The 25,313-nt window shown below is 44.6% G+C and overlaps 2 protein-coding genes across 3 annotated transcripts in view; both read left to right on the top strand.

Moving 5' to 3' along the window:
* The first annotated feature begins 124 nt into the window (after positions 1–124).
* Positions 125–21,448, top strand: LOC125261068 (membrane-spanning 4-domains subfamily A member 4A-like). Of its 2 annotated transcripts, XM_048179626.1 has the most exons (9): positions 125–283; positions 9,883–10,087; positions 10,296–10,406; positions 10,493–10,567; positions 19,025–19,168; positions 19,510–19,623; positions 19,914–19,979; positions 20,328–20,419; positions 21,132–21,448. In XM_048179626.1, exons 2-8 carry the CDS (start codon positions 9,908–9,910, stop codon positions 20,409–20,411), a joined length of 774 nt encoding a protein of 257 aa, XP_048035583.1. In that variant the 5' UTR covers positions 125–283; positions 9,883–9,907; the 3' UTR covers positions 20,412–20,419; positions 21,132–21,448. The 2 variants fall into 2 exon arrangements, with proteins under 2 accessions (XP_048035583.1, XP_048035582.1); XM_048179625.1 differs by having other exon boundaries at positions 128–283; positions 20,328–21,448.
* Positions 21,449–24,576: 3,128 nt separating this feature from the next.
* The window catches only part of LOC125261066 (membrane-spanning 4-domains subfamily A member 15-like), a 101,874-nt gene continuing 101,137 nt past the window's right edge, over positions 24,577–25,313 (top strand). Inside the window, exon 1 of the mRNA XM_048179621.1 lies at positions 24,577–24,757. The gene's annotated coding sequence lies outside the window, so the exon portion shown is untranslated. The remainder of the gene's footprint in view (positions 24,758–25,313) is intronic.

The following is a 25,313-nucleotide window of genomic DNA, read 5'->3' as shown; positions in this document are numbered from 1 at the left end:
TTGGAGACGAGAGAAAACCCTGCAGTCTGTGAACACGTGAGGAGGGGAAAACCCAGAGTTTGTATTGTTCATGATTTCCTGTCCTTTTGTAGTCTTGTACTTGGTCTTTGTAGTTCTTCTACTGTTTCCCCGCCCTAATTGTGCCCTGGTGCTCTTTGTTTTCCCTCTAGTAGTCATGTATTTTTAGTCCTGTGTTTTCTATCGTCTTGCGTTGGCTGTTGCTTGTATTCCTGGACTTCGTGCTGTTTCCTCTCATAGATTATTGAACAAATTTATACTAGAGGTAAGTCTTGCACTACTGATTATTTGATAAATTTGTTAATGACTCTGATTGGGAAGGTGTTTATTACATGAGTTTTTTGTTACAAATAAGGAAAGATTAACTTCTTTAAGCAAAACACAGAAATTCTACCCTGTTAAACATTTTCTTAGTAAATTCAAGGACACTGATGTTAGCTGCTCTTCTTATTTTATTATTCAAAGTATACATAAATGTAAGTCGTCTTGCCAAAAAAAAACTCTTCTCGGTAGTCTTACAAGAATTTAAGAATTATATTTCTATTATTCGAACTAACCATAATAGAAAAGCTTCAAAAACTCTTTTCTATCTTCATCATCTTTGATGAAGGTCTTTTGAATAAACTGAAGAATGTAGAAACAATAAATGTTATGGCTGTGCTGATCATTGTCACATTTTTTTTGTACAATGTTTACAAGCCTGTTTCCAAATCAGCATGCAGATTGTATGAAATACAACAAAGACAAATTAAGTACAATTTAATCTTATTATTATGAATGGGAATATATATTACAGTAGAGTTTCATGCTTGATTTCCTGGAAACAGTGGACAGCTTTGCCGCCCCTCACAACCATCTGAGCTCCACCCACTTATCTTTCATTCTGGGAAACCGTTACATAACACAGGATGTGTTACCTCAGAGGAGTGAACTAAAAACACACAGTGTTTGAATTTTTTTCTGGTAAAACAAAATAGATCTCATCTGACTACCTTTACACAAATCACTATTTTTGCATTAAGTCTATTTTGTTGTTGTTGTTTTTACTTGTACTTGGTGTCAGGGTTCTGTCGCTTCTGTCTATTTTCTTGTTTTTGTGACAGAGCTCTGACACTGCCCTGTTGTCCTGTCTTTGAGTGAGTGTGCGGTTTCAAGAGTTCTCCCAACATGAAACCAGACACGCATACGACGGAGCGCATAACTCTAGTGCTCTCGTACGCTCACACAAAGACAGGACAATGGGGGAGTGTCAGAAGTCTGTCACAAAACCAAGAAATAAACTAGTGACAGGACCCTGTTCATCCACGGTCGAAATTGCATTTTCGGGGAGGGGAGAAATGGGAACACTGAGACCGCACAGAGCACTTTCACTTTCGTGATCATAGGGGCAGGAGCTCAAGCACCACCCCACACCCCTCCCCTGTGATTAGCAAATGTATCATGTTAAGTGTGTAATGACAGAGAATGTGTTTGAAGGATGGGTCAGTTGGGCTGCACACAAATATCAGCACACCAGAATCTGAACTACAGATTAATGTTGCACTGTGTTTAAACTGATGTGACCAACAGCTGTTTACACTGGACATGACAGATCATTTCAAGTCCATTTGTCCTTCATAAAATAAGTGACGTTGTGTTGTGTGTCGTGCCACATACAGTGTAGCATCACTACACACATTTCATAACTGACACAGTGTTATGAAATAGCAGTGCCCGGCCACATGTTCTCAGTGTTCCACCTTTGAATCCTAGATCATTCCTGTGCCATGAACAACAAGGTTCTGGATGTGGCAGTTTATCGATGGAATCACAGTTGTAGATGGTTGGAAACTGAAATCTATGGCTTAGTGTAGATGTCAAAACTATAATGACTTATTACTTAACAGTTAGTTAATAGTCATGTGCCTTAACAAGTAAAGTCATAACATAATGATATATTTTCAAGTCATTAGTTAATGATTAATTAAAGCAGACAACTGGAAGTACATGGCTTCAAACCATTGTGGTAATTAACACATTAACTTACAATATGTTATTAAGGAATTAATACATTATGGCACATTTAATTAATAACAATTCATTTTCTCAACTTAATCTATTCATCATATAGACACTTTATTAGTTGCTGATGCAGTAATTATTAATTAATGGTTTAGTTCCAAATGAGTCATACATTAAAACATGATTATCTGTGCATTAGTTAGGCATGAATTAATGTATATTAGTGCACTTGTATTGTAAAGTGTTACCAAACTAGCTGGCCGAGGCAGTCATCAGTTTAGCTTTCAGTTTTTCTTTCAAAGATCACTTTTATCAGATGCCATTGATGCTTTTTCTTTTTTAGATGTAATTATTGAAATCAAAACACAAACTACATATCCACATGAAAACTTCAGTCAAAGCAGCTTGTGTGCATCAACCAGAACTAATCTGAGAGATCAGCCTCTGAAGTGTCAAATTTCTCAGTTTCTGAATGGACGGTTGCCTTGATTGACATATGTCCCCTCAAACGCTGAGTTCCAGGCATGATTTATATACCATTGACGTCCTCAGAAAGCACTAGCATGCTTTGAGATGGTTTGGAAATCGTGTTTTTCCGTTCTAGAGCACATTTCCTGTTCTGTATGTCTGCAACAAAACAGTTGATTTTTTTTGAAGGAAAGCACACAGAAATGTGAAAATGGTCTCATTTGAAAGAAAATTGCTCTCACCCTTTCAGCCTTGAAGACCAGAGAGAGAGAAAACAAGGAGAAACAGAGAAAGAAATGTCAGGCTGATAAGATTTATTTTTCATTTAGTAATGCGTGGATTTATAATGGCGGTAGGGCACTTTTGTTAATCTGTTTGAAATATAGCAACTGTAAATGCCTTAAATGTTGTAGATTGATCAGACTTGTTTGTTCAGCACATCCCACAGATGCTTGATTAAATTGATATCTGCAAGTCAACACCTCAAACTCGTTGTGCTCCTCAAACCATTCCTGAACCATTTTTGCTTTGTGGCAGGAGCATTATCCTAAAGAGGCCACAGCCACTAGGGAATATTGCTTCAGTCAGGGCCTTTAGTAACGATCTGCTTAACACCAGCATAGATGATCTTCAACCACAATGCACACCACTATGCATTATAACAGCTTGTGGCATCGTGAGAGGCTGTGTCATAAAGGAAAGGTTTGTGCCATCTAAATGGTTGCAGCATGGGGACTACAAACCAAGATGGCCACCTGGTCCAGGACTACAATTACCAGGTTCCTTGGTGGTGCAAGCACAGCTGTTGCAAGTGAAGGAGAAAAGTTGTTAATGAGCAGAGAACAAAGAGAATTGGGCTGCGTTCCACTCCAGTTTTAGACACGCACTTGCGAACTTCCCTAAACACTTCCCCTCGGGGGAATCCTTGCCGCCATTTTGAAGTACGTTCCACTTCGTGAAGTGGACGAGGGCAGTTTATATGGACAGACCCTCAATCCCTCGATTTTAACCCGAGGGAGTGAGTCTACTTCACATGTACACTTCAGGTAGCTCCATAACCCACAATGCAACATGATTATGATTATGACATATATACGGGAAGAAGGAGGCGGGAACCGGCGAACATTTAACAAAACTTTAATTAATTAAACAAAACGAAGGAACATAATAAAACATAAAATAAAGTCCTGGCCTGGTCCTCTCTCATCCTTCACTGCTGTCGCTCCTTCTTTTATGCTTCTGGAGCTCCTCCGTAAGAGACTCGGTGCGCCTCCCAGGTGGAGCTCATTAACTCTCGCGCCACCGGCCTCGCGCCGTTCCCTCACAGCTCTTGCCCGCCCTGGTCACCACATACCCCCATCACCCCTCGCAGGCCGGGGGATACTCCCGCGACTGCGCTTACTCCCCCCCAGGGCCTGTCTCGGTGGCCGCAGCACCTGGGGGTAAGGACAGACGAGACGAGAGAAAGGAGACGGAAGCAAGGGGAGTGACAGGATGAGAGAGGGGAGAAAAGAAAAAGAAAGAGAAAAAAAAATTCTGGGTCCGGTTCCCAGACACACTGCTGCTCGGTCCTCAGCCTGCCGAGAGGCTCTTCCTCGCGGTGCCATGCGATGGCACTGGACGCTCAGTGGACGACCTGATCCTCAACCGCCGGCAATGGCTCCTCCGGTTGAGGGCAGCCGGCAGCGAGTCCCCCGTCCCCTGCTCCTCCCCTTCCTGGCGGATGGCAGCAGGCTCTGGCCCACTGCAGACGGCAGCTACTCCTCCGCTCCCTTCTGGACGGTAGCCACCCCACCTCGTCCCAGGAGCACAGCATCCGGGTCTCCGTCCCACCTTTCACAAGGCTCCAGTACCACCACCTCGGGCAGCCTCTCGCGGTCTTCACTCCCGCGCTGCCCGAACTCTGCAGCACCGCGATCCCCCTCAGCAGCGAGGGCTCTCCGACAGCATGTCCCTCCTTCCTCCCGGGTTTCGACACCAATGTAACACAGTTCGTATATACGGGAAGAAGGAGGCGGGAACCAGCGAACATTCAACAAAACTTTAATTAATTAAACATAACGAAAGTAATGCCAGCAGACACTCACGGACGCCTGCCGGCCACACAAACATAATAAGGTGGAGGTGGAGCTCATTAACTCTCGCGCCACCGACCTCGCGCCGTTCCGTCACGGCTCTCGCCTGCCCTGGTCGCCACAAGGACGTTCCAGTTCAGCTCATTGCATAGGTTCCGCCAGTAGTGGGCACTTGTGCAACATAAGCAATGACGTACATCCGAGTCAACGAGACTGATGGAAGTTAACGAGGGAAGGGCATTTAAAAAACAAACTGGAACGCAGCCTGGCTGTGTCTGAAATCGTCCCCTATACCCTTAAACACAGCACTATTTGAGGGGACAGCCATTTAGTGTTGTCCGAAACCATGGTGGATGATTTTGAGCACACTTATTCAATCCCACAATGCACCGCAATAACGAATGTACAACCAATGCATGCTGAACAGCTAGAGAATGGGTTAATGCACTGTGAGAGTCAGAATTTCCACATCTCGCCAGGAGATGGCGCCCGCAGCTGAATCAAACATTAATTCATTTTTCAAACTGCGTTGGTCCAGCATAATATCATACAGGTATAAATTCCAGTTGCTTGAAGAAACCAGTTGCTTGATCTCTGCCTGGACTTGATTTGTGAAGCAATCAATCCTTTGGTGATACCTTACCTCTCTTATGATGCCACATAGCTATGTAGACACATCACCACAGCATCACTATCTTACTGCTTAACAAAAACGGCTGAATAAATACCACAATAACTTTCTCTCTCCTAAACAGTAAGAAGTAACACTCACCTATTACTTGTAAATGAAATCCATCCTCCGATCCTTTCTGATGAAACATTCAATGACCTCCTCATGCAGTTGTGTGTCCTGCTTTAGATGAATGAGCAGCTTCTTTATGGAATAGATGCTAGTGCAGGGAGTCGTGTTTGTCCGGTTGTATTCCATGAATATGTTTTGATGCGCTTGAGAACTTAGAAAGATCATTCAAATGATGCAGTGGACACTGATATTGTCACAATCAATCATGTGAGGGCATAAAGCTGTGCTCCTCAGAAATGTCAGTAGGTCACTTGGACTCTTCCCCTAAAGGTTTGTCATGCACATCACTTTGAGCTCTGAGTCTGCCCAGGTCAAACTGTGTGCTGTAGATCTCATCCAGGCTCCTATGTTCTGCTTCGGGAAATGTCTGCTCGAATTTTGCATTCACCTGTGCATCCAGCAATGCAACAAACAATAGTCGCTGATTTGCACGATGATGCTGTCGATTAGCGCTGTGTGTAGCTGTCTGTAGTCCATGCAAGTCTGTTTGGCCTCTGCCTGTGCACTATTAAGTCCTGATGCCATTACAGCGGCTCCATCATAACACTGTGCCACTAACTTTGTTTTGCAATAGTAGCTGCCCAACACACTAGTCATGAAGATGGTAGATCATGAGCTCATTTTTTTTTGTGATATTCTCAAACTCCAACGTCAGTAACATACCGGAGTAGCTATGACAGCTGTGCAGTGTTGCTGAAATCGGTGGTCTCATCCACCATAACTGTGACAAACTTGGTGTTGTTAGGTTTAAGGTTAATTCAGCACCTCAGCAACAGAATTTATGAGAACATTTTTGAATTTTCCCACATGTTCCTGTAAAAACGGTGGCTGTGGCAAGGTGGTGTCGCAAGTCAGCATTGTATTCTGATAGCAGAGACAGTAACTTCAATTACCTTGATTCAGGGACTCAAGGGATTCAATCAATGAGGCGCTTCAGTATGTCCCAGTTTTTCTTCACTCTCTCATTGTGCAGGCTTGTCTCTCATCTCTACTGGTCATCCAGCTGCAAATCGACCCAGACTCAGCTGTTCCACCGCTGTAAGGTGCCTGGAGTTTGATAGCTGCCTTGGAGAAGCTATTAAGGCTGTTAAAACCTGTGCTGATCCATGTTCCCTCACTGGTATTAAAAGCAAACATGGCCATCAAAATAGCTTGTTCTGCTCAGTGCTAGCTGTTAGCCAGTCATAGTGGTCATAGTTACCCTCAGTAAAGTGCCTCACAAAACCTTTTCCTGCCCTTGGTCAGCCCAGATTAGGTGTATGTCTTCCTTTTGAAATAATCTCTTTTGTCTCTCCAAACGAGCGCCTTGAAAAGGCACATGAAAGAGATTGAAAACAGGATCGGTAAGAGGTGTAAAAGCCACAGCCATTGCTTATTATACTTACATCGCTCACAACCCACCAAAAGTTCAAACGTCAGCAGGGGCTAGCACTGACACATCGCTGTACCCTTTGGGGAGCTCTGTCACTACACATCAAAATGTAATTGGCTGATGACAAACATCAGTCAAAGTTATGTTCAAATTTAAAATGCCAGCTTCAATGGAAGGCTAGCTCTATTACTAGTGCTGGTCCACAGAGCTGTGATGCGTTTAGATCAGATGACATATGGAAAATCCAGCTCAGCCTCACAAAAAATAACAATTTTTCTGAAAATAACCTACTGAAATAGTTATTGAATTTGGATAGGTTCAGACACACTTTAATTTAATTATGAAAAATATATATATTTTTGATACTGACAGAGCCAGCAGAGAAGGTCCTGATGGCCCCGACAGTACTTGGTCTGCAACAATGCTTATGTAACCGGGGGCCAAAGAACTATCACAGTTGGTCCGACTACGCCACCGGGGCCTTGATACCCACGGACATAACTAAACAGCAACACAAGTCCTATCACTAATGAATGAGGAACAGAGACGTGACCTTCAAGAACAAAAATCTTTATTAATAATCAGTACTGAAATCATTAAATAAGCTAAACATTTATAACCCTCAAAAAAAAAGGAGAATCACAATTTAAAAATGTCTAGACTTTAAGTACCATATTAAAAACAGACCCCCTGATTTTTATTGTAAGGTCAACCAAGCCTGCGGGAAGAACAGAGAAGTCACTAGGCCAAAGACCCACAACCTCAAGAGCACACACCATATGTGCACAAATGTACACAACCACCAAATTTACAAAAGGGTGTAGTGAATACTGCAAATAACTTTACACACTCAGTACCCATGCAGTGCTGGAAACCTCACACCACATGCAGTGGAGGAAAGACCCAGAAGACCCCAAAGATTGCACTCCCATGCAGGCTGGCTCCTAGAAGATAGAAATATGGGTTAAAAACTCCCCTTTTATGCGCACAGGTAGACCCTTTAGCGGTTGGTACAATCAGGACTTAATTAACACAGTATGGAAGAAAAGAAATCATTTCAAACCAAACATAAATTGACAACAATCAACTTAAAACATATGAAAAACAAAATAAACAAAACAGCAGGGCCTAGACATCAAAGGTCCATATACATAGAAATCCACAAAGGAAGATCTGCCAAACAGAAAAACAAAAACATGAACACTATCAATCTTTAACAAATTAAATAAACAATATAAACACAAATAAAACACCTGTCACGGCATAAATCTTGCAGTGACCACTCAAAACACAATCCTCCATCGTTACACAAAGACTATAACCAACCTAACCATCTAATACAAACATACCTTTGCCGTAATCCAAGAGTGGACTAAAAATGTGGCGCAATAGAGTAGACTAAAAACACTGCATGATACCGCACGTTGCTAGCACGGCAAACACGGCGTCGCCAACTTGCATACTATCGTATACCACCCACGCGCTCACCGTCTCGCATAGGGAGGGGTTCTCTACAATATAAAATAAGCCATATAAAATAAGAAACAAAACATCCTTATACAAAACTCTTACAGCACCTAAAATACCATGCTCCTACCTCGCTATGGCGCTTCAGGGTCACAACAATGGAAGGAGACGGAAAGGAATCAAACGTCAGGAAGTCACGCCACCTGCCGACCTTTGCACCATTTATAGAGCAAAATAAATATATGCCCCACCCCGTACACCATCCTAATTATCCACTCGGTTACACTTAGGTAGGAGGTACATGTCAAAGTAAAATCCACAAGGATGGCAGGACCCAAGGTTTCACAGCAGAACATTGGAATGGTTTTACAGGTGGAGGCCACTGAAATTTTTTCCCCCTACTCATCTTTTCTGACTGTTTTTCAATACTTCACTAGTCATTTGGCTAGGGTAGGTGTGATACCTGGACCCTGCCTTGCACAGGCAGTCTAACTCCTCCAGGATGGCACATCAATACATGCCATTGCCAGAGGTTTGCTGTGTTTCTTAGCACAGTCTCAAGAGCATGGAGGAGATTCCAGGAGACAGGCAGTTACTCTAGGAGAGCTGGACAGGACCGTAGAAGGCCTTTAACCTATCAGCAGGACCGGTGTCTGCTCCATTGTGCAAGGAGGAAAAGGATGAGCACTGCCAAAGCCCTACAAAATGACTTCCAGCAGGCCACTGGTGTGAATGTCTCTGACCAAACAATCAGAAACTTTCATGAGGGTGGCCTGAGGGCCCGACGTCCTCTAGTGGGTCCTGTGCTCACTGCCCGGCATTGTGGAGCTGGATTGGCATTTGCCATTGAACACCAGAATTGGCAGGTCCGCCACTGGCACCCTGTGCTTTTCACAGATGAGAGCAGCTTCACCCTAAGCATGAAAGGGTCTGGAGAAGTAGTGGAGAATGTTATGCTGCCTATAACATCATTCAGCATGACCGGTTTGGTGGTGGGTCAGTCATGGTCTGGGAAGGCATATCCATGGAGGGATGCACAGACCTCTACAGGCTAGACAACGGCATCCTGACTGCCATTAGGTATCATTAGGTATCATACCCATTGTCAGACCCTACGCTGGTGCCAGCAATGCCTGGCAGTTTCTGGAGGATGAAGGACTTAATACAATTGAATGACCCTCATGCTCACCTGACCTAAATCCAATAGAACACCTCTGGGACATTATGTTTCGGTCTATCCAATGCTGCCAGGTTGCACCTAAGACTGTCCAGGATCTCAGTGATGCCCTGGTCTAGATCTGGGAGGAAATACCCTAGGACACCATCCATTGCCTCATTGAGAACATGCCCCGACATTGTCAGGCTTGCATACAACCAAATGGGGGCAATACAAACTACTGAGTACCATTTTGAGTTGCTGCAATGAAATTTCAGCAAAATGGACTAGCCTGCTGCATCATTTTTTCACTTTGATTTTTGAGGTGTCTAGAATTCTGTCCTCTGTAGGTTGATAATTTTAATTTCCATCAAACAATGTGGCATCCTTTCATTCCTAACATCAGATGTGTTTTAAACATGTTTTTTGATCAGTGTTTAATATTTTAATAAATACACTGGTATTTTATGTTCTTATTCTTCACATGTTTTTTCATGTCTTGATTAACTGTGATTTCATACAGGTCAATCTCATATTCAGAAACAAGAATGTCCAGTACCGTCATACCCACAAACTCTGGGACGCTGATCATCCAGTTTCAGCCATCAGAACAAACGGCACCAGCTGAAAGAGGGACAAATGCTCCAGTGAATGTTCATATCCCACAGGCAGCTTCATTTCCTCAAGGACTTGAGGCATTTCTGAAAGGACAACCAAAAGCACTTGGGGTAAGAAATCATTCAATAATTGATTATCATATGCGTCTGTCAGTCTGTAGAAGAAAGTGTACGGGAACAAATCCAAAAAAGCAGGAGTACAAACATTAACTGTTGAGTTGGGCAGGTTTTGTTGTGCAGATATGGTGACCCTGCTCAGCTGACAACTGTGATTAATTATGACCCCTGCAATAAGTATCTGTTTTCTGGTCTTATTCAGACTGTCCAGATAATGATCGGCCTGCTGATTCTCCTGTTTGGCATTGTGTGTACAATCTATGCAGAAACCATCTTTGTCTTCAGTGGTATTCCTTACTGGGGATCTCTCATCGTAAGCAAAATTTATACAATTAAGTATAGTTCTGTCTTTTATAAGCTTAATATTCTAACTGAAGCTTCCTTTCTCTCTCTTCTCAGTACATTATCACAGGATCACTGAGCATTGCTGCAGAAAATGTACTCCATGTCAAAGGACCCTTCAGTCTATGTTTGGTATGTACACATTTTTATTTATAGAACACTTTAAGTCAGTGGTTCCCAAACCTGTCCTGGAGGACCCCCAGCCCTGCACATTTTCCATGTCTCCCTATTTCTGACACACCCATTCGAGGTCTTGCAGTCTCTACTAATGAGCACATGAGTTGAATCAGGTGTGATATATGAGGGAAACATACAAAATGTGCAGGGCTGGGGGTCCTTCAGGACAGGTTTGGGAACCACTGCTTTAAGTACTTCGATACCACTGCAGCAACTATAAGTCTTATCAAAGACAAGCGAATAGACAGTAAAAATAAGACTACACATAATGGCTAATTGCCTATTTTTTCTAAACGCAAAGTCCAAACATCACAAAACTTGGTACACATGGACAACAAGACATTCTGAGTAAACATGCAAAATGTTGTCCACAAGAGGGAGGCACGGGATAAAATCTTTATAAATGGTTAATTTGAATGACTATGCATAAAATTCATTATATTTTCATAAAGCTTTGTGAAGTCTAATCAGTTTGCAAAGAAATCAGTGATCTCCAAATGACCTTTAGTTTTACGATCCAGAAAACATGTCAAGGTGCCAGTCAATAATGAATGTATTTCTATCCAATTAAAATGAAGAGACAATATTATTTGTCTGTTGTAAAATAGTTGTAAGGCCCGCCCAATCGGTCCAATGGCGGTTTCCCACAGGACGGGGAAGGTTAACGCGTGTATGCCTTTTCAGTGCCTCTGTGAAGTTCACTTAATTTCACTCGTTTAATCTGACTCCAATTTCAAATGATTCTTATTCTTAGGTTGTGCTTCCAATTAGAAATTAATCATTAGTTATGCCTTAATTTAGATTTTTGATTATTCTGGGTATCAATTATTCTTTCATTACAGACCCATATCACTTAGAAAAGTCACTTCGGCCGTTAAGTTCTTTTCACGATCACAAACTTGCCAGTTCTGGTCTTAGTCAGAGGGTGCAGAGTTTACTAATGCATTTGAGTCGAACCGCCACATGCTTGTTCATACAAAAACACAGTTCCCTTTCAGTCGGTCACGTTCGACGTACGTCAGTAGTGACCGACGAATTGGGATATCGCTTAGAGAGCCCTATCAGCTTCGTGTAAACTAAAACAAGCCAATGGAATTGGCGTGCGATATTTGCATAATGCGCACCGCCCCCGACAGGTGAATATAAATAGGAAGCAGATGCAATCGCACTCTGTCTTTCGCTTCGGAGCCATTCAGTGGTGTCCTGTTTAAGAAGACTGTTTGTGTGAACTAAACTGCCTCGAAGAGGATTCACAGCAAGCCGTGTGTGCCGGTGTAACGGTGCTACAGCGAGGTCGCGAGCTCCCGAGGATCCGAGCTATAGCTCTCAACTGCTGTTTTCACAGCACACGCCTAGAGTGAAAGTGTGTGTGTTGCGATTTGGGCCGGTTCCTCGGTGTGTCCAGGGAGTGGTGTACCTGGCACATCGCGTCACTCCCTGTGTGCTTCGGCACGAGCGAGTTGACTGTTTTCCCCTTCTAAAAGAGCTTTACAGACGAACCCTGACAGTATGTCATTTCGTCTGTGCGTTAATGGGTGCGGTCGTTCCCTGGTCCCTGCTGATGGGCACAATCGTTGCATCTCGTGTTTGGGCATTCAGCACGCTGAAGCAGCTTTTGTGAATGGTTCATGTTCCCATTGCGGGAACATGACTATCGCGGTGCTGAGGTCGAGACTCTCCTTCCTGAAGTCTCAGGAAGCGGGGGCCCCCTCCCCTGTGCCCCGTTCGACCGTTTTTTCCGGCCCGGGCCGGAATGACGGTTCGGCGGTGTATAGGAAGGGTGACCTGAGGCTTACGGTCAGGGCTTCCCCGCCGAGCGGAAACGCTCCTCGGGCCCCTGCCGCCTCATCAGCACCGCAACCCATCGTGCCACCGTTGGTTTCCGCTGGGCCCTCTACGGACTGTCCAGCCGTTACCTTTGGTGTGCCGGCGGCGGATCGGATGTCGACTGCTGCATCGGAAGGTGAGCCTGAGTCCTCGGGGGAGGAAGATCCGGACGCGCTGCCGCCCGGGACGGTAGCGTGGCCCGAGTCGGATCCCGAGCTCACGGCTGTGCTCTCCCGGGCCGCCTTGTGCGTCGGGCTTGAGTGGAACCCTCCACCCTGTCCCGGCCCATCTCGGTTGGACGATTGGTACTTGGGGGGGGGTCGCGCTGGTCAAATCCAGCGTCCCGCCCCAATGCCTTTCTTCCCGGAAGTACACGATGAGGTGACCAGGTCTTGGCAAGCTCCGTATGGGGCTCGTACAGGGCCTGGTCCCTCGTCCGCCTTCACCTCCCTGGACGGCGGGGAAGCCAGGGGTACGCGAAGCTCCCGCCAGTCGAGCGGTCTGTTGCGATGCAGTTGTGTCCAACGGCCGCTGGCGGGCGCGGTGAGCCGCGTCTCCCGTCCCAGGCCTGTGAATTCTCAGCCGGTCTGACTGAGAAAGCTTACAGTGCCTGTGGGCAGGCTGCCTCTGCCCTGCACGCGATGGCCCTTTTGCAGGTCTATCAGGCAAAAGCGCTGTCGCAGATGCCCCAGGAAGGTCCTGACCAACAGCTGCTTGGGGAGCTGCGCGCTGCCACTGACCTTGCCCTCCGGGCAACGAGGGTGACAGCGCGTTCTGTTGGCCAGGCGATGTCTACTCTGGTAGTCCAGCAACGCCACCTCTGGCTGACCTTGGCAGACATGAGGGAGACCGACAAACATCGGTTCCTGGATTCCCCCGTGTCTCCGGTCGGCCTTTTCGGCGACGCGGTGGAGAGCTGTGCCCAACAGTTCTCCGCTGCACAGAAGCAGGCTGAGGCTATCAGACATGTCATGCCACGGCGGTCCGCTGCTGCCTCCACCCAGCCGCCCGTGGCTCAGCCTCAGCCCGCTCGTCGCTGAGGGCGCCCGCCTGCGTCTTCCTCCGCCCCTGCTAAGTCGGCAAAGCAGCAGCCTACACCAGCCAAACAGCAGGGTGCCGGTCGCGGACGTGGTGCCCAGCCCGTCTCTGCCAAGCCAGGTGGCAAGCGGTCGGGGAAAACTCGGCCCTGAGACGGGCGACCTGGAGCGGAAGGTTCCTGCCCTTCGGGAGAGTATTCCATCTGCTCTCCCACCCCCGGAGGAGGGCCGGGGGGATTTTGTGGCGTCTGTCCATCTACCGCCGCTGGCTCTCCGGAGTCCAGCGGTACCCACTTTGCCACAAAAAGAGCAGTTTCCTCAAACTCCAGGTCACAAGAGGGCGCGTTTGCCAGTGTGCCAGGCCCCGCCTCGCCACTCGCAACCCCCTCCCATTTCGCCAGTAGGCGACAGTGTGGTGGCGCAGACCGCGTCCCGTGCGCCGTCTCCCATTCGCACTGCTGCCTCGCAGAGTCCGACCTCACTCCGGGCCGCTCCCATGCCGTCCGAATCGGGTCCCTCTCTGCCTTGCTGCCCCACCCCCGGTGCGTCTGTGGTGCCTTTGGTCCCGCTGGCTCGGAGTCTGGAGGCGTGGAGCACGCTTCCCAGCCCGTCCCGCTGGCTCATTCGCACTATCAGACTCGGCTATGCGATTCAGTTCGCCCGGCGTCCCCCGGTTTTCAGGGGTGTCCACTTCACTCAGGTGTCGTTGGACAGTGCACCTGTTCTCCGGGCGGAGATTGCTGTCCTCCTGGCGAAGGATGCAATCGAGCCGGTCCCTCCAGCCGATATGAAGTCGGGGTTCTACAGCCCCTACTTCATTGTACCAAAGAAGGGTGGTGGGCTACGGCCAATCCTGGATCTGCGCGTCCTGAACCGGTATCTTCACAAGATGCCGTTCAAGATGCTCACGCAGAAACGCATTTTCGAATGCGTCCGTCCCCGGGATTGGTTTGCAGCAATAGACCTGAAGGACGCGTACTTTCATGTCTCGATTCTGCCTCGACACAGACCCTTCCTCCGGTTTGCGTTCGAGGGTCGGGCATATCAGTACAAAGTCCTACCCTTCGGGCTGGCCCTGTCACCCCGCGTCTTTACGAAGGTTGCGGAGGCGGCCATTGTTCCCCTCAAGGAACAGGGCGTTCGTATTCTCAACTATCTCGACGACTGGCTGATCCTGGCCAGCTCGCGAGAGCAGTTGTGCGAACACAGGGACATGGTTTTAGCTCACCTCAGCCGGTTGGGTCTTCGGGTCAACTGGGACAAGAGCAAACTCGCCCCCGGGCAGAGGATCTCTTATCTCGGTCTCGAGCTAGACTCGGTTGCACGGACTGCGCGTCTCACCGAGGCGCGCGTCCAGTCGGTGTTGAACTGCCTGAGTTCGCTCAAGCGCAGGACAGCGGTTCCACTGAAAGATTTTCAGAGGCTCCTGGGGCATATGGCATCTGCAGCCGCGGTCACGCCGCTCGGATTGCTTCATATGAGACCGCTTCAACACTGGTCCCGAGATGGGCGTGGCAGTGCGGCACGCTCCGTGTCCCCGTGACACCGAGCTGCCGTCGCACCCTTGTCCGGTGGTCGGACCCTTCGTTCCTGCGGGCCGGAGTACCCCTCGAACAAGTGTCCAGGCACGCTGTGGTCTCCACAGATGCCTCTGCCACGGGATGGGGGGCCACGTACAACGGGCATGCAGTGGCAGGTCTTTGGACGGGGCCTCAGCTGCATTGGCATATCAATTGCCTCGAGTTGCTAGCGGTACGTCTTGCGCTGGCCCGCTTCAAGAAGCTGTTGTCAGGCAAGCACGTTCTAGTCCGCTCAGACAGCACTGCGGCCGTTGCGTACATCAACCGTCAGGGTGGTCTACGCTCCCGTCGCATGTCGCAACTCGCCCGCCATCTCTTGTTGTGGAGTCAGAAGTATCTGAGGTCCCTTCGGGCCACTCATGTCCCAGGTGTGCTCAACCGTGCAGCCGACGAGCTGTCACGGCAGCCTCCACTTGCGGGCGAGTGGCGGCTCCACCCCCAGGCGGTCCAGCTGATTTGGCAGCGTTTCGGCGAGGCCCAGGTAGACCTGTTTGCCTCCCCGGAAACTGCCCACTGCCAGTGGTTTTATTCCCTGACCGGCGGCACGCTCGGCACGGATGCCCTGGCACACAGCTGGCCCCCGGGTCTGCGCAAATATGCGTTTCCCCCAGTGAGCCTTCTCGCACAACTCCTGTGCAAGGTCAGGGAGGACGGGGAGCAGGTTCTGTTAGTGGCTCCGTATTGGCCCACTCGGACCTGGTTCTCAGACCTCATTCTCCTCGCGACAGCCCCTCCCTGGCCGATTCCTCTGAGGAACTACCTCCTGACTCAGAGACGGGGCACCCTGTGGCACCCGCGTCCCGACCTATGGAACCTCCACGTGTGGTCCCTGGACGGGATGCGGAGGTTCTGAGTGATCTCCCGCAAGCGGTTGTAGACACCATCACTTCCGCTAGAGCTCCTTCCACTAGGAGTCTCTATGCGTTGAAGTGGAACCTGTTCGTCGAATGGTGCGCCTCTCGCCGAGAGGACCCCCGATCATGTTCGGTCGGATCCGTGCTTTCCTTTCTGCAAGAATGGGTTGGAGCGAAGGCTGTCTCCCTCCACCCTCAAGGTGTATGTTGCCGCTATTGCCGCACATCACCATGCAGTTGAGGGTAAGTCCCTGGGGAGACACGATCTGATCGTCAGATTCCTGAGGGGGGCCAGGAGACTCAATCCTCCTCGCCCTTCCTCCGTACCCTCTTGGGATTTGACCCTGGTTCTCACAGCTCTCCGGGGTCATCCCTTTGAGCCTTTGCAATCAGTCGACCTGAAACTATTGTCTCTTAAGACGGTTCTTCTGGTTGCATTGGCTTCCCTGAAGAGGGTAGGGGATCTGCATGCATTTTCGGTCGACGAAACGTGCCTAGAATTCGGGCCCGGTGATTCTCACGTCATCCTGAGACCCCGGCCTGGATACGTGCCCAAGGTTCCTACCACTCCCTTCAGAGATCAGGTAGTGAACCTGCAAGCGCTGCCCTCGGAGGAGGCAGACCCAGCCCTAGCTTTGCTCTGTCCCGTCCGCGCTCTGCGCGTTTACGTGGATAGAACGCGAAGCTTCAGGACCTCAGATCAGCTCTTCATCTGTTACGGAGGCCAGCAGAAGGGAAAGGCTGTCTCCAAGCAGAGGATGGCCCACTGGATAGTGGATGCCATCGCCTTGGCGTATGAATCCCAGGGCGTGCCTTGCCCGCTCAGGTTGAGAGCCCACTCCACCAGAGGGGTGGCCTCTTCCTGGGCGCTGGCTCATGGCGCCTCGCTGACAGATATTTGTAGAGCTGCGGGCTGGGCGACACCTAACACGTTCGCTAGGTTTTATAGCCTACGTGTAGAGCCAGTATCTTCACGCGTACTCGCATCCACTAGTCGGTAGACGTGTTGTACCTGCTCTAAGTGTCGGCTTGCAATGCCATTCCCGCCACTGGCCGGATACGTGCATACTTCACTCCAGTCGTGTTCCCCGCTTGGCGAACCCTGTCGAGTTCCTCCGCCTCCCCCTTCGGCTCGGACATTGCGGAGTGTCTGATGCCAGGCCTACATCCGTCGCTGACGCTGTCTGTTGGCTGGGGCCCATATGTCGTGACCCCTCTACGTGAGCGGTCCCATATGTGTATTTTCCACGGTTTAAAACTCCCTACGGGCCGAGTCCGTGTCTTTCCCTTAGCAGAGCCAGCTCTGCTGTCACCTGTCAGATGAGTCTCCCCCTAACCAGGTGGAGCCATCCCAGGGACTCCATATGCGTACTGCCCCCCGGGCCAGTCCATATGTGTATTCCCACGTAAACTCCTCCCCCATTGGGTAGGTAGTGGTCTCCGCAGCGTCCCTTCGGGTTCGCTTTCCCAGTGTGTCTAGTTTACTTAGTGGGTAGTGGTTAGACAGCAGTAGACTCTCTCGGTGTAAGCTCGCCCCCTTCACCGCCAGCCGGTGCTATGGGCGGCTGAGCTTGCGCTGGGCACTGGAAGGGGTTTCGTAACTGTGGCGCTTTAGTTGGGATCCCAATTCGTCGGTCACTACTGACGTACGTCGAACGTGACCGACTGAAAGGGAACGTCTCGGTTACGTATGTAACCCTCGTTCCCTGAAGGAGGGAACGGAGACGTACGTCCCGTCGCCACAGTTTCTGTACCCTCGCTGTAGCGCGGACACCAGTTGTCTCCTCAGCGAAAAACAGAGTGCGATTGCATCTGCTTCCTATTTATATTCACCTGTCGGGGGCGGTGCGCATTATGCAAATATCGCACGCCAATTCCATTGGCTTGTTTTAGTTTACACGAAGCTGATAGGGCTCTCTAAGCGATATCCCAATTCGTCGGTCACTACTGACGTACGTCTCCGTTCCCTCCTTCAGGGAACGAGGGTTACATACGTAACCGAGACGTTTTCTTAGTCACGATACTGCAACTTGCTAAGCCAGATGATAGACCAAAATCAAAAGGTCCCATGATGTGCAACATGCTCCTTTCATTGAGCCTTTAGTTTTAATTTATCCTGATGCAGATTTGCGGAAATATGGACTCCAATAATCTACCGGTCACAATGATTTCAGAAGAATCCAGAGTAAATCAAATATAACATTTTATTTGTCAAGTAAACAATGTCAATTTCATGGTTTTACAATTAGAAGCCAATTCAGAAATAATAAATGCATACCTTCAATGACTCAAAGAAATGCATATACACACAGTGGTGGACTAGTGTTTGAAGACACTTGTCCATCACTGTGTGGGGGTCTCTGACTACAGACAATCCCCCCTTACTGCTTTTGCACTTTACCATTTATACCAGACCAGAACAAAATGGTTGTAAATATTTACTACACCAACACCTGTTTTGGGGGAGAGAGGAATGGGTTTTCACAAAAGGCACCACCCAAAAGAGGACAGAATTTTCCTAAGTTTTCAATCTTCTTCATAATACCAGTGACCGCTGAGAAATTGAGACCGTTTTACCATTCGCACTGAGACAAATTAAATGATACCAAACATGAAAAGGGAAAAACAATAGATACACAAGTTACATTATATGTTTTGAATAACTTTCAGTCTGGGGGAAGGGATAGTGTGTTTGTGTGTGTGTGTGTGTGTGTGTGTGTGTGTGTGTGTGTGTGTGTGGTGGGGGGAGGCGTTGTCCTTTTGCTACTCCTTTGAGATCTTCTTTCCAGATTAAAGTTTTATTACTTTATTGCAGGACGCTTGATCTCAGTTTTTGTCTAGCAGGAAATTCAAGCCTTACATAGTACATAGAAGAATACTTCCATACAGAGACACCTGTATTATGTTTGAAATTCTAAGACTTTTATTATATTTGAAGAGAGATATTGCCATTGTATAAATATATTGGGTCTTCTCGAGTCATTTGTATTTGGACCCCGATTATTGCCATATATTAAAGCGCCATATATATTGTTTCATGATCTGCTTTAACACATTGGGTTATGTGCTTGCAAACTTATTAACTTGTTTTTTGTTATTGTTTTCTGCCCATAGGTGAAAGGTTCACTTGGAATGAGCATCATAAGTGCTATAACTGCAGGCATTTCCATTATTATACTTTCATTGGATTTGTCTATAATACAACCATACTCTTACTGCAGTGGTTATGACTGTTATCGTTCAAGTTACAAGTATGAGGTATGTTAACAACTTTTCTATTCACTTCTATTTAGTAATTACTATAAGATCACTGTGTTGTCAGTAAAGTTAAAGTCCATCTGTAATCTGCAATAACCTGTCCATTCCAGTCCTGTTTTTACTGACATTTACTGGCATTTCAAATATGTAATAGATCTACTATTACTGATCATAAGAAGGCATTGACATTACACATTAATTGTAAACTCAGTCTAGTTTATGTTATATTACCAAATGAACCTCAAGGATTGTACAATCTGCACTTTCAGTCAGTGTACCAGTGTGAGTAACTATCACTTATTTTATTAATATTTGTGCTAATGATGAGTGGTTTGTTTCAGACCCTCTTCCGGGGGATCAGTGGTGTGTTCTTGGTATTCACTGTCCTTGAGTTCATCATCTCCATCTGTCTGTCAGCATTTGCCTGTAAAGCCAACGCCTGCTGTGCTCCTCAGGTGAGTTATGTGTTCAGGTCTAGAAGATGAGTGGCTGCTACGGTGTTCTGGGTGGTTGTTAGGACATTGCAGATTGACAGAAAGATGGGTAGTTTTTCAGTTTCAATAATCTGCACAAAGACACAAGTTTCCAAACCAAAACATTTCAGCAGGATTTTTGTTTTTTCTTTGTTCTATTTCTGTTTGAAATACAGTGCTGTCTATAAACCTGTAATACTGGAACTGCCAATGTTATTGAATTTATATCACAATAAGAAGGTATAAAACACTACATGTGCATTTCTCCAAAGGTGCTGAATGTTCACCATGTTGTAATTCCACAGCCCTATCAGTCACATGATCTTAACCAGTCAGAGGTAAGAGAAGCTTGTAGCCCCAGTCTAATTGGACTTTGTGTAAAATCGTAAAAATATATGTATGTACATTACCGGCAAAAAGTCTGGGATTCGTAAGATTTTTAATGTTTTTAAAATAAGTTTTGTCTGTTACCAAGGCTGCATTTATTTAATTAAAAATACAGTAATATTGTGAAATATTATTACAATTTAAAATAACCATTTTCTCTTTGAATATATTTTACAATAAATTAGTAATTTATTCCTGTGTGTGTGATATATATATATATATATATAAATTATTATGTTCAAGAATTAATTGAACATAAATAACCATTGAAGCTAATGGCACACCTGTTTTTCTTGCAGGTTCCTCTGGTCAGCGTCTCTTCTATGCCTCACCATCCTGCAGTAAATCCCCCACAATACAGTGAAACAGCTCCGAAATATTAATCTTAAAAAGTGGACAGTAGTGATGGGAAGTTCGGTTCTTTTCCGCGAACCGGTTCTTTCGGACAGTTCGATTCAATAAACCGGTTGAAAAAACCGGTTCACCGGTTCTTTTACGCTCCGACGTAATGACTCTTACATTATGATTAAATAAACTTACGTTTCGCCAGATTGACCCCTCATTCGAGTTCTCTCATAGCATCAGTTGTCCTAGTTAGCCGGTGCTGTGATGTTACTGTTCGGTAACTTCAGATCACACGCTGAATCACGCATGCACAGTATCATCAGCTCATCGGTTCTCAAATCGGACACGTCCGAAAGAAGCGGTTCTCGGTTGTGTACTGATGATCCGAAAACCGTTGCAACCGGTTCTTGACTCGAGAACGAGAACCGTGACAAGCCGTGTTTGTTCGTGTGCGCCGCGCATGCGCACTCATCAGCTGCTCTGCAGCTCGTGCCCATCATCATCAGTTCTCTCTTTACAGCAGGTTAAGTCACTGTACTGTTGGAGTAACTGAATAACTCCGGGATTTTGGTTTATTTCGAGAGGTAGTGTCAGGCACGTCAAAAAGTGAGTAACTTTAGTAATTTGTGGATTCGTGTTTGCTTACTGGAGATGCGAACTGTTTGGAACGATTCAGACCGATTTGGTGAACTGGTTCAACCGGTTCACTGAAAAGAACCGGTTAAAAAGAACGATTCGTTCGCGAACCGGACATCACTAGTGGACAGAGCTGTGGTCCTGCTGTTGATTTACCAGTGATTTACTGTCCTTTATCTCTGCTTTCCTTTCTCTAAAAAGAGGATAACTGATTTATTACTAACGTGTGTGTAAACAAACTATTCAAGACAAGATACTGTTTCGTAATTTTGTTTATATCAACAATGCTACCTGATCATCAGTGAAACTCACTCTTTTTTACTTTATAGATAATAAATAAACTCTTTAAATACCTTAACAAATATTACTGATACAAACTGAATGTTCAAAACTTTCAAAGCAAAAGAAAATATTAAAATTATTCATAAAATTACTCAAAGTCTCAGTCTTTTGTGTCTCCTTTAGCAACGGCATGAACTCTAGAAGCCACTCAAAACTGGATTCAAAGAATTACGGCAGGGGTGTCCAAACTCAGTCCTGGAGGAACACTGTCCTGCAGAGTTTTCTGTGTTTGTGTTAGGGATGTGCGTCACATCTCAGTGCATAGCCAATGATACTATATGTTATAGATATATATGAAGCAGCTACTGATGCATTACGATTCACCCCTATTACGATGCAGTGTAACACAATGTGATTCAATGGGGAAAAAATGATGCTATATGCAATTCAAACTTTTTATTTTTTCTCAAATTTCATTTTATTTATTTATACCAAATTCTGTTTCCTGTTTTATTTTTTTCTGGAGTCCATTTTAATGGTTTCCTAAAACATGTCTAATTAATTGAATTAATAAAATGCAGCATTATTAATTTGTTTAGAATAATAGGGCCCTATGAATTATTATTATTTATTTTATTTTTTCAGAAATTTTATTGTGTTTTAATTTTCTGGAAATCAGAAAAATGGCATAAAACTTTTATTTATTTTCAATTAAATGAAATTTAAATAAACCCCTTCCTTTTTTGGAAAACAGAGTGCTGCACAACAGGTTTACTGTTAAATTGAATTGTAATACATGACACTACTTATTGTACTTATTTTACTATTTATATGGTGCTTAAAATGCTAAAGTGCAGTTTATTGCTGTTCATTATACATCCAGTGGAGGGCAATGTGAAACTTTTACTGTTTTCAGTGATGAGCAGCCTGTACATATCTGTTCACATTTAAAAAAATGTGTTTTGGGGTTTCATGACCCTTTAAATAAACACTGCCCAATAATGAAGTGGTTAATCGAGTGATGATTGAACATTAGTGATGAACACCTGCTGTTAACAAGCAGAATCACTGAAGAAAGAGGAAAAACAAGAACACAAAAATTACGGATTCAGTTCCTCATTTGACAAGGCCAAAGCAGAACATAAGAGTCAAGAATTTGCTGACTCAATTTTATTAAAAAATATTAATAATTATATTTAAGACCATGAATAACTACATTTGTGGTGCCCTCATGTGAGGTTAGTCCAAAATCACTAGAAGCCTTACACGCTACTGCCAACACCACTGTAAATAGACCTTTGCATTAAGATTATTTGTATTATCCCACTGGCAGGTAAATTTAGTAAAGTAAAATTGTAGGTTGTAGCTGAAGTGAAACCAGTTTGAATTTAGTTTGAATTTACTGTAAATCAAATGTACTGTATTAAACATTTTATATTTTATGTAAAATATATATTTCACAGACTGAGTGTTACTTTAAAATTGATATAAATTCAAAGCCATATGTCTACCCAAGCTGTGTTCAAAATTTGAGGTTGATATCTCAAAAATTGAAGTTCCTATAACATTTTGTTCAGTCTCATCCACCCAAGTGCTATTTTTTGTATTTCTGCCTTAATCTGAATTTGTACAGACAACTTCTTAAAATAACATAATCAGCTTGCAATACTTGCAAAATAATGTTTTAAATGTTTAAAAGTTACAATATTTATGAAAAAAGGCGCTTTTTGCTGTAATTTAGGTTCTGCTTGCTCTTTTGACCAGCTGTTTGTTTTGTTTGATTCCAGTAGGTAGCAGAATACACCAGAAAAAAGAATTTTGACTCTGTCATATTGTAAATATAAAATATTCAAATATAACTGCAGGGAGGTAAAATTATTTTTTAGCGTCTATGAGTGTCCTTTGCTAAAACACTGATTTTTCAAACTACTTTACCCCCAAAATCCTATTTTTGCTATATAATTTAGCACTTCTCTTAATAACTGATTGTTTTTCTTTATTTTATCTTTGTCTCTGACATTCAGAACAAGTAAAATGAAAAATGGGATAAAAGAATGAGACCCACTATACTTTTATTTTACACACGTTTTATTTTCCTTTTAGCAGACACATGACTCTATCATTTATCAAATGTAGTCATTACAGTTTAGAACAGTGTTTATATCCACCACATATATATTATTTCACTGCTGAGCATCACTTGGATCGTCTGTGCCATGGTGTGCTGTTGATCCATTTCACAATCTGAAACGAAGAATCCAGTGTTTATGCTCATACTTAGTTCTTTTATTATAATAATATACATTTCACAACATCAACATGCAGATTTACTACAACTGCGTCATTTTATTTGAGTTTGCATGAGTAGACTGTAGCGCACACAGCGTTGAATATACAAGACACCCTTTCTACATGTTTTGTCAAATAACAGCTTATTATTTAGTGGATTATTTAGAAACAAAAGCTCACAGAAAAGTAAAAAAAATAGCTCATTCGTAAGAAGACATCCTAAGGTAAAAAGATGATATAGAGTTTGTGGCTGTTTTTAGTGCAGAGAATCAGTGATCGATGTAGAAATGTGAGGTTAGTGTTTGTTTACACGCAGTGATCATATTTCACTGCGTGATTCTTTCAAAGATTATTGGAACTACAATGTTAAAACATTATAATAAACTATATAGCTGAATTCCTGAGAATGAGAGCTTTCTTATGATATGTGACTTGTCCGTTTTGTGAAAAGCATATAAAATACATATTCATATTCATATTTCTTCCCCCCCATCACGGCAGGGGGCGATGTGGGATGACTATATATTTAAACCTTAATTTATTACTTTGTGTAACATAAAAACAAACGTCATTATATTCTATATAAAGCTGAGAATCTAAACTTTTAAATGGTAGGCTACCATGTATGGAGTTAAATTAATGCCAAAAGGTTAATCAGCATTTAATTTCTTAATATTCTACATTCCCCATTCAATCTACTAATCATTACTACTAATTTAGTTACCCCGTGACACATATTCAGAGTTTTCACTTAACCTCCTTCCTGAAACGGCCTCTGCTCACCAGCTCGCGTCACCACTGCGCAGCTCAGTGAATACCTGTGTCTCATCCACTGTTTGTGAGTGACAGTACTGTTTTAGTTTGACAGATGTTTGTTCTTGTATATGTATTTTTCATGATTTCCTGTCCTTTTGTAGTCTTGTACTTGGTCTTTGTAGTTCTTCTACTGCTTCTCCACCCTAATTAAGCCTAAGTGCTCCCTGTTTTCCCTCGAGTAGTCATGTATTTTAGCCCTGTGTTGGCCATTGTCTCGCATCTGCTGTTGCTTGTATTCCTGGACTTTGTGCTGTTTCCATGTTCATTTCATGGATTATGTTTCAGCTTTTGATTTATTGAACCACATTTAATCAGCATATAGATCCAGCTTCCTCGCTTCATTTTTAACAGCATACTAGAGGTAAGTCTTGCACTACTGATTATTTGATCAATTTGTTAATGACTCTGATTGGGAAGGTGTTTATTACCTCATGAGTTTTTGTTACAAATAAGGAAAGATTAACTTCTTTAAGCAAAACACAGAAATTCTACCCAGTTAAACATTTTCTTAGTAAATTTATAGGACACTGATGTTAGCTGCTCTTCTTATTTTATTATTCAAATTATACATAAATGCAAGTCTTCTTACCAGCATGAAGATTATATAAAGTACAACAAAGACAAATAAAGTAAGATTTAATTTAATCATATTATGAATGGGAATATATACTACAGTGGAGTGTCAGGCTTTATTCTCTGGAAACAGTGGACAGCTTTGCCGCCCCTCCTAACCATCTGAGCTCTAAACACTTATCTTTCATTCTGGGAAAATTCATAACACAAGATGTGTTACCTCAGAGGAGTGAACTATAAAAACACACAGCAAAATATTTATTTCTGGTAAAACAAAATAGAGCCTTTATACAAATGACTGTCTGTGCATTATGTCTGCATTTTGTTGTTTATTTTACTTGTAC

This window comes from Megalobrama amblycephala, unplaced genomic scaffold (assembly GCF_018812025.1).
Source record: "Megalobrama amblycephala isolate DHTTF-2021 unplaced genomic scaffold, ASM1881202v1 scaffold253, whole genome shotgun sequence".
In the NCBI taxonomy this organism is placed as follows: domain Eukaryota; kingdom Metazoa; phylum Chordata; class Actinopteri; order Cypriniformes; family Xenocyprididae; genus Megalobrama; species Megalobrama amblycephala.
This window is presented reverse-complemented; position numbering and strand designations above follow the sequence as displayed.

Bases quoted from the DNA above. Each gene is read 5' to 3' on its own strand.
- LOC125261068 (XM_048179626.1), top strand. From the start codon at position 9,908: ATGTCCAGTACCGTCATACCCACAAACTCTGGGACGCTGATCATCCAG. The intron at 10,568-19,024 runs GTATGTACACAT...TTCTGCCCATAG, and splicing joins GACCCTTCAGTCTATGTTTG to GTGAAAGGTTCACTTGGAAT. The intron at 19,624-19,913 runs GTGAGTTATGTG...ATTTCTCCAAAG, and splicing joins ACGCCTGCTGTGCTCCTCAG to GTGCTGAATGTTCACCATGT.